This window comes from Arachis ipaensis, chromosome B04, assembly GCF_000816755.2.
Source record: "Arachis ipaensis cultivar K30076 chromosome B04, Araip1.1, whole genome shotgun sequence".
Lineage (NCBI taxonomy): Eukaryota > Viridiplantae > Streptophyta > Magnoliopsida > Fabales > Fabaceae > Arachis > Arachis ipaensis.
The window spans coordinates 128372990-128384814 of record NC_029788.2 but is presented as its reverse complement, the minus strand read 5'-3'; the positions used below and the strand labels follow the sequence as shown (position 1 = coordinate 128384814).

The following is an 11825-nucleotide window of genomic DNA, read 5'->3' as shown; positions in this document are numbered from 1 at the left end:
ATTAATAATAATAATAATAATAATAATAATAATAATAATAATAATAATAATAATAATAATAATAATAATAATAATAAAATATTATTTATTTTTCATTACAAAAACATAACGTTAACATTATTCTTATTAAACAGTATTATATGATCCAAGTACTCATAAAATTTAAACAGTATTATATGATCAAGTACTCATAAACATTATTCTTATTAAATATTATTTTCATAAAATTAAAAAAAATAATTTACTTATTGAGGATGATCCAAGTACTCAATAATGTGATCTTTAGGTCTAGTAAAATTTTGAACCATTTTTTATTTAATAACTAAATGAAGCTACCTTTTTCACTCTTTTTCTTCCTCCCACAATCTTCCTCACACAACAACACTCTTCACTCCAATAACTCCCTCACATAACACTTACTCTTCAGTAACTCTCCCCTCTGCATTTTGCATTTTAAATACCCCGCCAACAGCCTTCTCCAACACGTGGCGCGCATGCAGCTAGGATTGGCTGTGCAGAGCTGACAAACGCAACCTGCGTTTTGCTTAGCTCTGTGTTGGTCAACACTGCCCCTCTCAACATGCAGGCCACGTTTCGCACCCTGGTTTCGTTGCTCAGTCCAATCGCAGCTTGCGTTTTGTAGGTCTATAGATTTTTTTTTTCGCCACTGCAAAATGTTACCTGCGTTTTGCAGGTCTCTGAATAACCCAGGTCCACATTGATAAAAAACTCACCATGCATCCATATTCAAAGTTATCACCATTATTTTCTCCGTAACCAAATTAATTTTCAGATTGAAAGAGGTTACATAGTGATTTCTCACCAGAATGATGGTAGCTTATAGGGCTGGCAATATGTACCCTACCTGCGGGTACCCAACCCGACCCCACCCGATCGGGTAGGGTTGCCAACCCGATCCGCAGCGGGTAGGGTAGGGTGCGGGTAGGGTTTTCGTGCGGGTCGGGTAGGGTACGGGTTGAGCCTCAACCCGCACTCTATATATGTTTATGTTATATACTTATATAAAAATATGTTTTAAGTAGATGTTGAATCAAAAACCTCTCACTAAATGCAAAAGATCCTTAACCACTAAAAGAAAATCATTAATTGATAATTTAATATTTTTTTTTACATAAAAATTAATTCTATTTTAAATTATCATCAAGTTATATAATAATGTTGTATATTTTTTGTAACCCGCGGGTAGGATCGGGTACCCGCGGGTTAAGAGCGGGTAGGGTTAGGGTTGGATCCAAACCCTACCCTACCCTACCCATTGCTACCCCTAGTAGCTTATATATCCTCTTCAAGGAGGATACCATGACTCTGATACCATAATAAAACTATGAAAGAATAAAAAAAATATGAAGAATTTTTTTTATTATATGTTGTTGTTTTATATTATGGGAGAACAATGCTACCTATTTATACTAATTACTAAATTGATTTTGAATTTTAAAATAAGTTAAAACAACCAAAATCAGAAAATCTCTAGATGATTCTGTTAGAGAAAGATAAGCATAACTAACTTAATAAATTTTATTTCTAGATGAAAAGGATAAAATAACAAATAAAAATAAAATAAGAATTTAATATACCCTCACAAGCTGGTGAATGGAAGATGTCAATAATCCACAGCTTGGATAAATTCCAAAAGAAAGAAACAAAAAAAATCAGTCAACCAAGAATCTTTTGAATTTCCACAAAATTTCAAGAACTTGATAAGTGATATGGATGGTATCAGGATCACTCTAGTTATCGAAAAGACTCTCTATGACTCGGATTTGAATCCGCAACAAATCGACTTTTGATACTACAGGTCAAGAATAGTGGTTTCTTGCTTTCGAGTTCCCACAGAACTAGAAAGTCCGGAGAAAAAAAAGGGAATAAAAGTGAAATTGTGCCCAACTCACGTTCTCTTCATTGCTAAAGAAAAGAACGAAAAAGCATAGAGCCAAACTACGCTGCCAATGGTTCCAATGCAGATTACGTTCTTCATCCAACAGCAAAAACAAACTGAAAGAACCTTTCATAGATTCTAATGATTCTACAGTGTTATTCTCAAGCAAGAAGAAGACAGCAAATGCATTTGGTTACTGTCTTGAATTTGAGAGTACAAGTCACAGAATGAAAGAAGGGGCTAACAAAGAGGAGAAAAGAATGATGAATATCAAGAGAAGAAAAAGAGGCTATTTGATGCAAAATGGAGAATATGATTTCAATGATGATGAATTTGAAATTGTTGATATTTTAGATCATCTCCCCATAAACTTCTTAGAGAGGCTTAATTTAAAGATTTCAAACAACGCTGTGAATTCAAGTCCCAATTCAAGCTTCCAAGAAGATCGTTAGCTTAGTAGATTTTCGGTCCAAGAAAGAAACAAAAAAATCAGTCAACCAAAAATCCTCTGAATTGCCACAAAATTTCAAGAACTTGATAAGTGATATGGGTGGTATCAGGATCACTCTGGTTATCGAAAAGACTCTCTATGACTCGAATTTGAATCCACAACAAAACTGGCTTTTGATACCATCATAGCAGGTCAAGAATAGTGGTTTTTTTATTCTCACAGAACTAAAAAGTTTGGAGAAAAAAAAGGAAATAAAAGTGAAATTGATCCAACATTCGCTGGAAATCACAGAGTTGACTTTGGTTAAGTGGGTCATGCACAAAGGCATAAGAGCAGAGAAAGCAAGTACTTCTTATAATCTAAGGTCAAATTGGGTCAAAGTTGCAAAGACAAACAAACTAAAAAAAATATTATTCAAGTATGATTATTATGAGCTAAAGAGAAATTATGTATCACAATTATCAAACTTTGATTTATTGTTTAATTTTATTTTTTTCTTAATTATTTTTATCCTAATTTGCTAATTGTTGAAACTTTGTTGATAAATTAATGAAGAATTAAAGATTTGATTTTATATTTTGTTTTAAAAAAATTATTTTTTTATTCTTTTATAGTTTTATTATGATATCTGAGTCATGGTATTCTCTTTAAGAAGGATAAGCTATCATCATTCTGGAGAGAAAACACCATGTTTTTCTTTCAATCCCCTCCCACAATGAATAATCAATTTTTTAATTTAGCTCAAGATCCAACCAATTCCTATTACATCCATCCAAGAGAAAATCCTACCTCAGTCTTGTTTATCCCTATTCTCACAGGAAACAACTACTATTCATGGAATAAATCATTCACTATGACTATAATTTCTAAAAATAAATATGAATTTCTTACGCCAGTTTCGTTTGCGCTTCCTTCCGGCACGCAATTCCGTCCGTGCTTTCTTCCAGCAATTCCGTCTGTGTCTTTTTCTCGCAGTTTTGTCTGCGCCTTTTTCCCGCAGTTCCGTCTGCACCTTTTCCTTGCAGTTCTGTTTGCGCATTCTTTCCGACAGTTCCATCTGTGCTTTCTTTCAGTAGTTTTCCGCTTCTTTCCGGCAGTTCCATCTGCACTCTTACTGTGCTCTACGCGCTCTCTGAAGATCACTGCTTGCTCTTTCTCCCTCAAGCACAACATTTTCTTCTATGTTTCTACATCACCGTGCCACACACATCTTCCTCAACCATCTCATCAGAACTTATCCAAACTGTAAATTATTGACATCTTCCATCCATCACCTTGCGGATGTATGCATATTAAATTTTTATTTTATTTTTATTTGTTATTTTATATTTTTCTTCTAGAAATAAAATTTATTAAGTTAGTTATACTTATCTTTCTCTAATAAATCATCTAGAGATTTTGGTTGTTTTAACTTATTTTATTCAAAGTTAATTTAGTAATTAATATAAATAGGTAACATTGTTCTTCCATAATATAAAACAACAACATACAATAAAAAAATTCTTTATTTTTTTTTAATTCTTTCATAGTTCTATTAATATACCCAAAAAGATGTATAACATTTATGTAGGCAAATGTATAATAATGAAATTAAGTGATAGTAAAATTTAATACTCATGCTAAATTAAACTAGTTATAAATATGAATATATAATTTTCTATGTGATGTCGAGAAATTAGTGTTTTTTTTACCNNNNTACATAGAAATATAGTGATTATTTTGGTTAACATAAAAATTTAATCTATAATTAGCACATAAGGTAATATAAGAGGGGAACACAAGATTCTTCTTCCAATTTTACACACATACTTCAATATCATTATTCTTATTCTTATTAGGTTCTACATACAAAGACAAATTTACCCCTAGTTCCTACAGAGCCACATATACAGCTTGTTGACTCTAATCTACTTCAACAAGCTTGGGCTTATTTTCAAAACTCTAGTGCCTTATTCCATATTAACTTGCAATACTATGTTCTTTGTTATGGGCACACAGATCCTATTACAAGAAATTCAAGATCATACTATAGAATTTAGTATTACTAAAAAAAGAAAACTTGTCTACCATAAAAGGAAAAAATTTAGTAACCTATTGTGCTAGGGTGTTTTCCAAAGGGCTCTTGCTGTTCTGTTGAGATATTATAGATTCAAAGGCACCAACCAATGCCTTAACCTTGCTTCTCTGGATCTCAACAAGTTTATTTGCAGTTTCCTCAATCACATTGTTCATCAATGCCTCCCCATATTTCTTTCCCTTCAAATTATTCCTCAAAACAACACCTTGTGTAGCTTCACCCTTAGCATTATTCCACAACATACTTCCTCTCTTGAACTTTAGCTTCCTTGGATTGTGTCTTTTCTCAGTTTGAGTTTCAACCATTTGCCTGCTAAAGATCTCAACTTTTCTTAACACTTGGCCCTCCTCCTCTTTAGAGCATGAAATTTCATCTTTTCTAGGCTTGTCATTCTCCTCAGCTTCCAAAGTATTATTATTGTTCACATTTTCCATGCATGCAATTCCATTGCTTCCTGAAGAAGTATCCTCCCCAAACTCAGTGGTTGCTTTTTCAGTTTCGATTCCGCGTTCTTCGGATGAGGATTGAGTGAGCGGTGAATTGGAGAGGGATGATTCGGTATCCGGGCTTTCATTTTGATGATCGGATTGCAAAGTTTGGCTTTCGTTTTCAACCTCGAGAATATACAATGTCTTTTCCTCAACCTCATTGTGTTGTGGTTCAGGATTTTCTTTTCTAGGCTTGGTTTGGTTCTTGAGATTAGAGGCAATTTTCAGGCTTTTGTGCTTCCTTGCATTAATACTTGGAATTCTCTTGAGAGAAGCTTTCAATGATGGCAAAGAAACTCTTGAAGGTGAAGCTACTGCGGAAATGACTTCCCTCTTCTTTTCGATCTTAATCTCCCTACTCTTACTGCCACCAAAGTCCATTGAGGAGTTCTTAGAAACCGTTTTCCTCGTTGCCTCCGCGTTTGCATTCACAAAAATCACATGCTTGTCAGACAACTCAATATCTTTTGAAGAAGGCTTCTTTGATGAAGTTCCAATTATTTTCGCCGTTGAAATCAGTGGAGTCTCCTCCTTCTTGGAAATTTCTCTTGAAGAAGTTCCTTCCCTCATTTTCTTGGCCAATGATGTTCTGTTCCTGTTCATTGGAACTTCATTCCCAATTTGTTTTTGACTGTCTGAAGTATGAGAATTTTGGACCATAGATTTAACTGATTCGGTGTTCTTGAACACTGATATCTTTTGCATTGCTTTTGAATCAAGCGATGCTCTACGCTTGTCAACAAAGATAGTTACCCCTCCGATCACCTCTTCCGAATTTCGCCGAATAATTTTTCTTTCGCCGCTTTTAGGAATAGAAGGTCTCTTCTTTGCTTCAGTTTCCTCATTCTTCCCAAATTTACAATGATCATGACAGGAGCCAGTGGAAGATCTTAGATAATGAGGAAGAGCTTTTTGTTCACCAATTCCAGCACTTAATTTTCCGGTGGAGTGCCTTCTGAATTCACCCCGACCGGACATGGGTATTTCTGTAATCATTGCTATATCGATGTTCGAGGGAGCCATGAATCAGATAGGAGATGAGGAATGCAGAACAAGATTCAGAGCTTGACCACTGAAACAAGGATAACAAAACCACCTTAGAATGATGCAAATACAAATATACAATACAAAATGGAAACTTATGAAAATGCCTATTAAAACAGAAAACTAAAAACAAAATGTGCATTCAAAATTTATAGTCATAGTACATAATTTAAGGGTAAACAATAAACATCAAGAATGGTAAGGTGACAAAGCATGAAACTATATCAACCAAAGTGCATCATATCATGAAAAATATTTACTACCTCCAAATCAAAATCTTTGAAAGTTGGAGAAAGAAATTATTTTTAAAAAACTCAATCTCAATTTAGGGAAAACATTTTATGAATGCTTAGCAGAATGCCAAGGCAACATCAGAGTTACTTGTTTTGCATCTGATTCTTCTCCATAAAATCTAGGATTCTAGAAATACACACAAATTAGGATTACATGAAACAATAAATGCAACAGCAAGAAGCCAAAAAGGCACAAAAATCTTGTAAAGAAGCGATAGCTTCAAACACTAAAATAAAAAAATAAAAAATATTAAAAAAAAGAAGAGAGAGGCTCCATTCAATAAACTACTAAATTTTACAAACATGCCTTTGAAATGGAAAAGAAAATCATACATCTTGAAAACAATTAAACATATATTATATGAGTATAAATTATGCACCTCTAAGCTTTAATTAACTGTACCTAAATATAAAAGGCATTTAAAGTCACATCACCAAAGTAACCTTTCATCTAAGGAAGAAATCAGTGAAGAAGAAACACAACAATAGATTCAATCTGGGAAATTTGAATTACAAACACTATGATCAACTTGAAATTATTACAGCAGATGATCAAATGCATCAGAACATTCATTCAAAACAAAATCAGGAACATGCAGCTCCCTTTTCATGCCAACACCACACACACATTTCAAGAAAAAATTCATATTCATATTCAGAAGAAACCATCACCTTGAACTGGTTCACCAGTAAGAAAAGCACATCAGAAAAATCAGACAACCATAATGCTGAAGCAATGTTTATATCTTCACAAAGCACCACCGTAAACAAAACACACCCAAATGAAGCCAAAAAGAGATGTATAAGGAGAGTAGCATACCCATCTCAATAATCCAATCAAGATCATACATTTATGTGAACCCACATGATAATTTTTGAAGCTATAACGGGTAGTAGCATTTACCTTTTGTTATATACAGAGTTTTCAGAGCAGAGAAAACAGAGGATGCTGCAACAGAAAGAGAAGAAAAAGGAACAGAACGTAACAGAGTGAACACTGAGCCACTCCTTTATTTAGTTGGGATTAAAAAAAAAAGGATTTTGCTTTGAGATTTGAACTGCATGCAAAGCAAGTAACTGTTTCTGGTTTGTTTCGTTTCCTATGTTTCGGTGAACTCTGTTTCTTCTTCAGTGCGCGTTTGTTATAAGAGAGAACATTGGATTTCTATTCTTTTTCTATTTTTTAAAAAAAAAAAGAGTAAAAATATTATTTTTGGATCTTTTTTGGGGTCCCATTTGAAAAATCTTAATCAAAATTCGAAATTTAATGCACCAATATTACTAGTTAAAGGAAAAAATATATTTAAAATGACATGCAATTAAAAACAACTTATTAATGTGGACTTGGTAAAATTGTAAAGATAAAGACAAAATTTCTTCATATGAATATTAATTTTGGTCGTTGAAAATTAATTTTGGTCATTGCAATTCTTTTTTATTTTATTTTATTTTATTTTTTTGGTGACTGTCCTTTTTTACTATTTAATTTCAAATTCTGATTTTCTGTAATTATTAACATGTATTTTCAAAATGTATACTCTTTTTGGAGTTTCTTTCTTATCTCTATGTTCTGTTTATAAAAGATGTATTCTGTTAAAAACAGAAAAAGATAATCTTTAAGAACAAGTGAACAATCTGCTAAAATGCTCAAGCAAAACGACTTAATGAAACATGTCGTTTACGTCTCAATTATCTACCTGAACTTTTATGTACAAGTTAAACAAAAAAAAAAAAGACATGCAAACTTTCCATAATTCCTATGATCAAGACATGTATGTCTTTTTCAACCTAATAAAAGGACTGTGTCCTATCTTACTTCAGATATTATAAGAAACTCGACATCCGATATGCAAGGACAAGTTAATTAGAAAGAATTAAAAACTAAAACCCAACAAACAGCACAATATGGTTTGTCAAATAACTAATAAGGAATCTTCAAGGAAACAACTAATAAGGGAAGAATCGACGTGTGTTTTTGTCATTTTCGAAGATATTCTTGTTGCTCATAGTGCTTCAGTCCTTCTCTAATCTCGTGTCCAGGCTTGTAGAGCTAACAAGTTTTATCCTATTTAGTAGATAGTTTTAAGCAAGATGGTGAAAGGGACGCTATAATTTTATGTGGCAAAAAAAAAAATCTTTGGATTTAAGGTCAAATTTTATCATATTGTCGTTAGATCAACTATGTTATATGAAATGAAATATGAATTTAATTTTAATGCACTGTCAGTATAAAGTAGTTTTACACGTGCATTCAATTACGTAATGTCACATAGTAAAAATAACTATCTTTCACATTGACTGCGTGAATCATTATCCAATAAAACGGATGTGATTGTACGACTGTGTAAAACGTTTTACACTATCAGTACATCAAAATTAAACTTATGAAATATTGGCGACAAAAGATAAACATGAGCATAAATTTAGAATGACAGAATAAAAATATTTAAATAGAAGCTCAGATTCGAATCTTGTGATTTGAACTATGACTCATCGGCCAACTAATAGTTAGTTAAGGTCCCAATAGTATCAATTTGTTGTGTGTTTTATGTTTTAAGGTGAATTTGCATCTCACATCTAGATGTTGAGACACTACTAATCAACATGGTAATTTTGAAATTACTATTGGGTTGTTTCCACTACTATACTTGGAATATTATTTTCAGAATGGCCGATAAACAAGGTCAATCATTTTTGCTAGTGCACCTTTCAGGTTCAGGTATTTCACTATGTTATTCACAATATTTATTAAAAGGATATTTAATGGAATATGCCAAGAATGTTTCCTACTCTACCTTCATATAAGACAATACCATCGTGTATTACACACATCATGCACTATTATTATAATTTAATGATATAGATTGAATTATAGAACAGATGCCACTCTCTTATCATTCATAAACATATGATTTCCAAGTGGTAGGTAGTGTACTTATAACTGAATCATGTGTCAGCAAATTGCATTTCAGAATCAGACTAAATTGATCCCACAACGAGAATCAGCTATTTTATCTTCAGAAAAATCTTAAATTGCTCTGCTTCATGATCTTGAGAAAGTGAACATATCAAGACATACACACAAAATAGATATCACAGAGAGCAAGACCTTCAAGCAGACAATAACAAGACAAACAATTCAATAGGTACATGCATACTTACAACTTTGCAAAAATAGTACAGCTAAAACAAATGCTGTATTATAAGGAACATACATGTCTCTACACACAGCAAACTAAAAGAATTTTTTTTTTTTTTTTTTATCTTGATCCACTTGATAACTACACCAGATCTGTTCTTCAGAAGCTCCAAAACTAATGGAGCAACCATTTGCAACAAGGAGAAGGCACAAGCTTTGATTCTTTGCCATATTCACTCCGCATGCTTGGTAGCGGTCAACAAGGTTATGCTAAAAACTGAATCCACAACCTCCAACATTGAAAGAAGAATAACCAAGCTTCTAAATAGCGAAGTCGGCTAATTGCAAGGAAATCATAGTAGATTAAGGGGGTACTAGACGAAGAAAGACAGCCTTCGCCTTCTTAACACCCGCATTGCAATCTCAAGTGATAATTTCCCTGATAAGCCAATCCAAACTAGGATATGCAAAGTACAAGATGAGAAATGATGGGAGAGCAAACACAATGGTAATAAGTATATACAGAGCCAAAATGGCTGCACTGGCCGGTATTGCATATAAGACAATCAAAAGAAATACGATGATCAAGGGGAACTTTGCTGTCAAGTGAACAAATAAAACCAGGGACTTGCGAATAGATGTATGCAGTCTTTCCATACTGAGGTAGTTACCAGTATTGTGATGAAACCGATTGGAACTCAATGACTCTGGATGGAGAACTTGTCCCCTCCTAGTGTTGCCATGGTTTAATTGGCTTCCTGTAGCAAAATTGTCCCTATTTGGAAACACTGGATGATGATGATGATGATGATGATCCCCATATGAAGTTGAATGGGTCTTCACTCTATCACCATTCATACTCTCAACCATCCAAAGAAGAAAGTAGTTCTTGTGAGGGAATCTCAGATTTCCCCGATAAACTAAACGGAAAGATAGAAGGTTGCACCATGGGCAGGAGATAAAAAGTGGAAGCTGAATTGGAAGTGTTGGAAATTTAACCACAGCCCATTGCAGTCCCAGGATGCAATTTTTACATAGGGTGTGACCGCACCACAAAACATAAGGCACATTTTCGACAATGTTAAAAGATTCCCAGCATATTGGACATTCCAGTCCTTCTTCTCTGCTCACAATAGAAGTCTCATCGTCGGAACATTCTGAAGTAGCGTGAGATGGCCTTGCACACTCGTTTCTCTGACCCACACTCCCAACAATGCAATTCGAAGCAAAGTTCCACATACTGAATCACAGTGGGTAAAACAACCAAGAAGAAAGCATCATTTGGACCTCATTGTGACAGTTAACGACTAACCCAAATCATCAAGTCCAGAAGCATGTCAAGGGGTTCAGAGTTGTCTCATGGTTAATCCTAATCCCAAAATAAAAATGATCAGAACAGTAACTTAATGTTTTCATGCAATAATGAGAAAAATGCCATCGACAGAATCAGAAACGAAATCATGTTACCTAATCTTATACATGCACTTGACACACTTTATACAATCATAATCAATCAGGAAACAAGATCAAATGTCATGATTAGTAATCCATATCACTACCTCCCTTATACATGCATTTGACAACTTCTCACAGCATGATTAACTATAAGTACAATACCCTTGTGGTTTGTGCTACTGTTAAATATGAATGTAATTCCCTTCGCTTTTTACAAAACAACATAGCCACAGAATGACAGAAAGCTAAAACTTTTGAATTTGGAAGCCTAACAAGTAACAACATTTGAGACCAAGATCAATCAGTCAAGCATCATACAGAATGCAAAATAGAAAAAACTACACAGTTGCCAATAACCTATTAACCTAGTAAGAAATTAATCACAACAGAACATGCATTTGTCTAAAAAATAAACAATACATAAAAACCTAATATCTCCACTAATATCCATCTGAATAATCAAAACAAGGGAGAAAAATAGGTTTCAATTCCTCGACATTTCTTCAATCCCCCACCCAAACAAAAAAAATCGAATCAATGAGACATTTCGTCAATCTAATTAATTAGTTACACAATCCAAACAGCGGAAATTGAAAACAAATTCAGAAATGCAAATGCCGAACGAGCTGAATCGAAGTTCAAAAATCAATCGCAACCCATCAAATAAAAGAAAAAACCCTAATAAAAAAAAATGAATTGCTGCGCAACATTGATGAAATTGAATGCACAGGAAAGAAGATAGATGAGTACCAAACGGTGGAAGCGATTGCAAGCAACAAATTTTGAGGTTATAGAGAGAAAAAAGGGTTCTTTTATTTTCCGTGTCATTGTTGTGTGTTGGTTTCTCTCTCTACAGAGACAGAGGTTTTCTCCGGAAACATGGAGCAGCTTCTTCTCTTCTCTCTCTGACTGAGATCTTTCAGCCAAGTGGCTCCTAAAACGACACCGTGTCATTCACCCCCTTCCTTTCTTCGTTTT

At 33.8% G+C, this 11825-nt stretch overlaps 2 protein-coding genes across 3 annotated transcripts; both read right to left on the bottom strand.

Moving 5' to 3' along the window:
* Positions 4138 to 7413, bottom strand: LOC107635373 (biorientation of chromosomes in cell division protein 1-like 1). 2 transcript variants are annotated; one of them, XM_016338843.2, is made up of 2 exons: positions 7158 to 7413; positions 4138 to 5988 (listed from the first exon to the last, which is right to left on the bottom strand). In XM_016338843.2, the coding sequence occupies exon 2, from the start codon at positions 5937 to 5939 to the stop codon at positions 4443 to 4445; it is 1497 nt and encodes a 498-aa protein (XP_016194329.1). In that variant the 5' UTR covers positions 5940 to 5988; positions 7158 to 7413; the 3' UTR covers positions 4138 to 4442. The 2 variants fall into 2 exon arrangements, with proteins under 2 accessions (XP_016194329.1, XP_020977713.1); XM_021122054.1 differs by lacking the exon at positions 7158 to 7413 and adding an exon at positions 6926 to 7126.
* On the bottom strand, positions 9347 to 11825 carry LOC107635372. Its single transcript, XM_016338841.2, has 2 exons — positions 11598 to 11825; positions 9347 to 10761 (listed from the first exon to the last, which is right to left on the bottom strand). The coding sequence occupies exon 2, from the start codon at positions 10629 to 10631 to the stop codon at positions 9816 to 9818; it is 816 nt and encodes a 271-aa protein (XP_016194327.1). The 5' UTR covers positions 10632 to 10761; positions 11598 to 11825; the 3' UTR covers positions 9347 to 9815.

Coding starts and splice junctions, on each gene's coding strand:
- LOC107635372 (XM_016338841.2), bottom strand. CDS start 10,631: ATGTGGAACTTTGCTTCGAATTGCATTGTTGGGAGTGTGGGTCAGAGA.
- LOC107635373 (XM_016338843.2), bottom strand. CDS start 5,939: ATGGCTCCCTCGAACATCGATATAGCAATGATTACAGAAATACCCATG.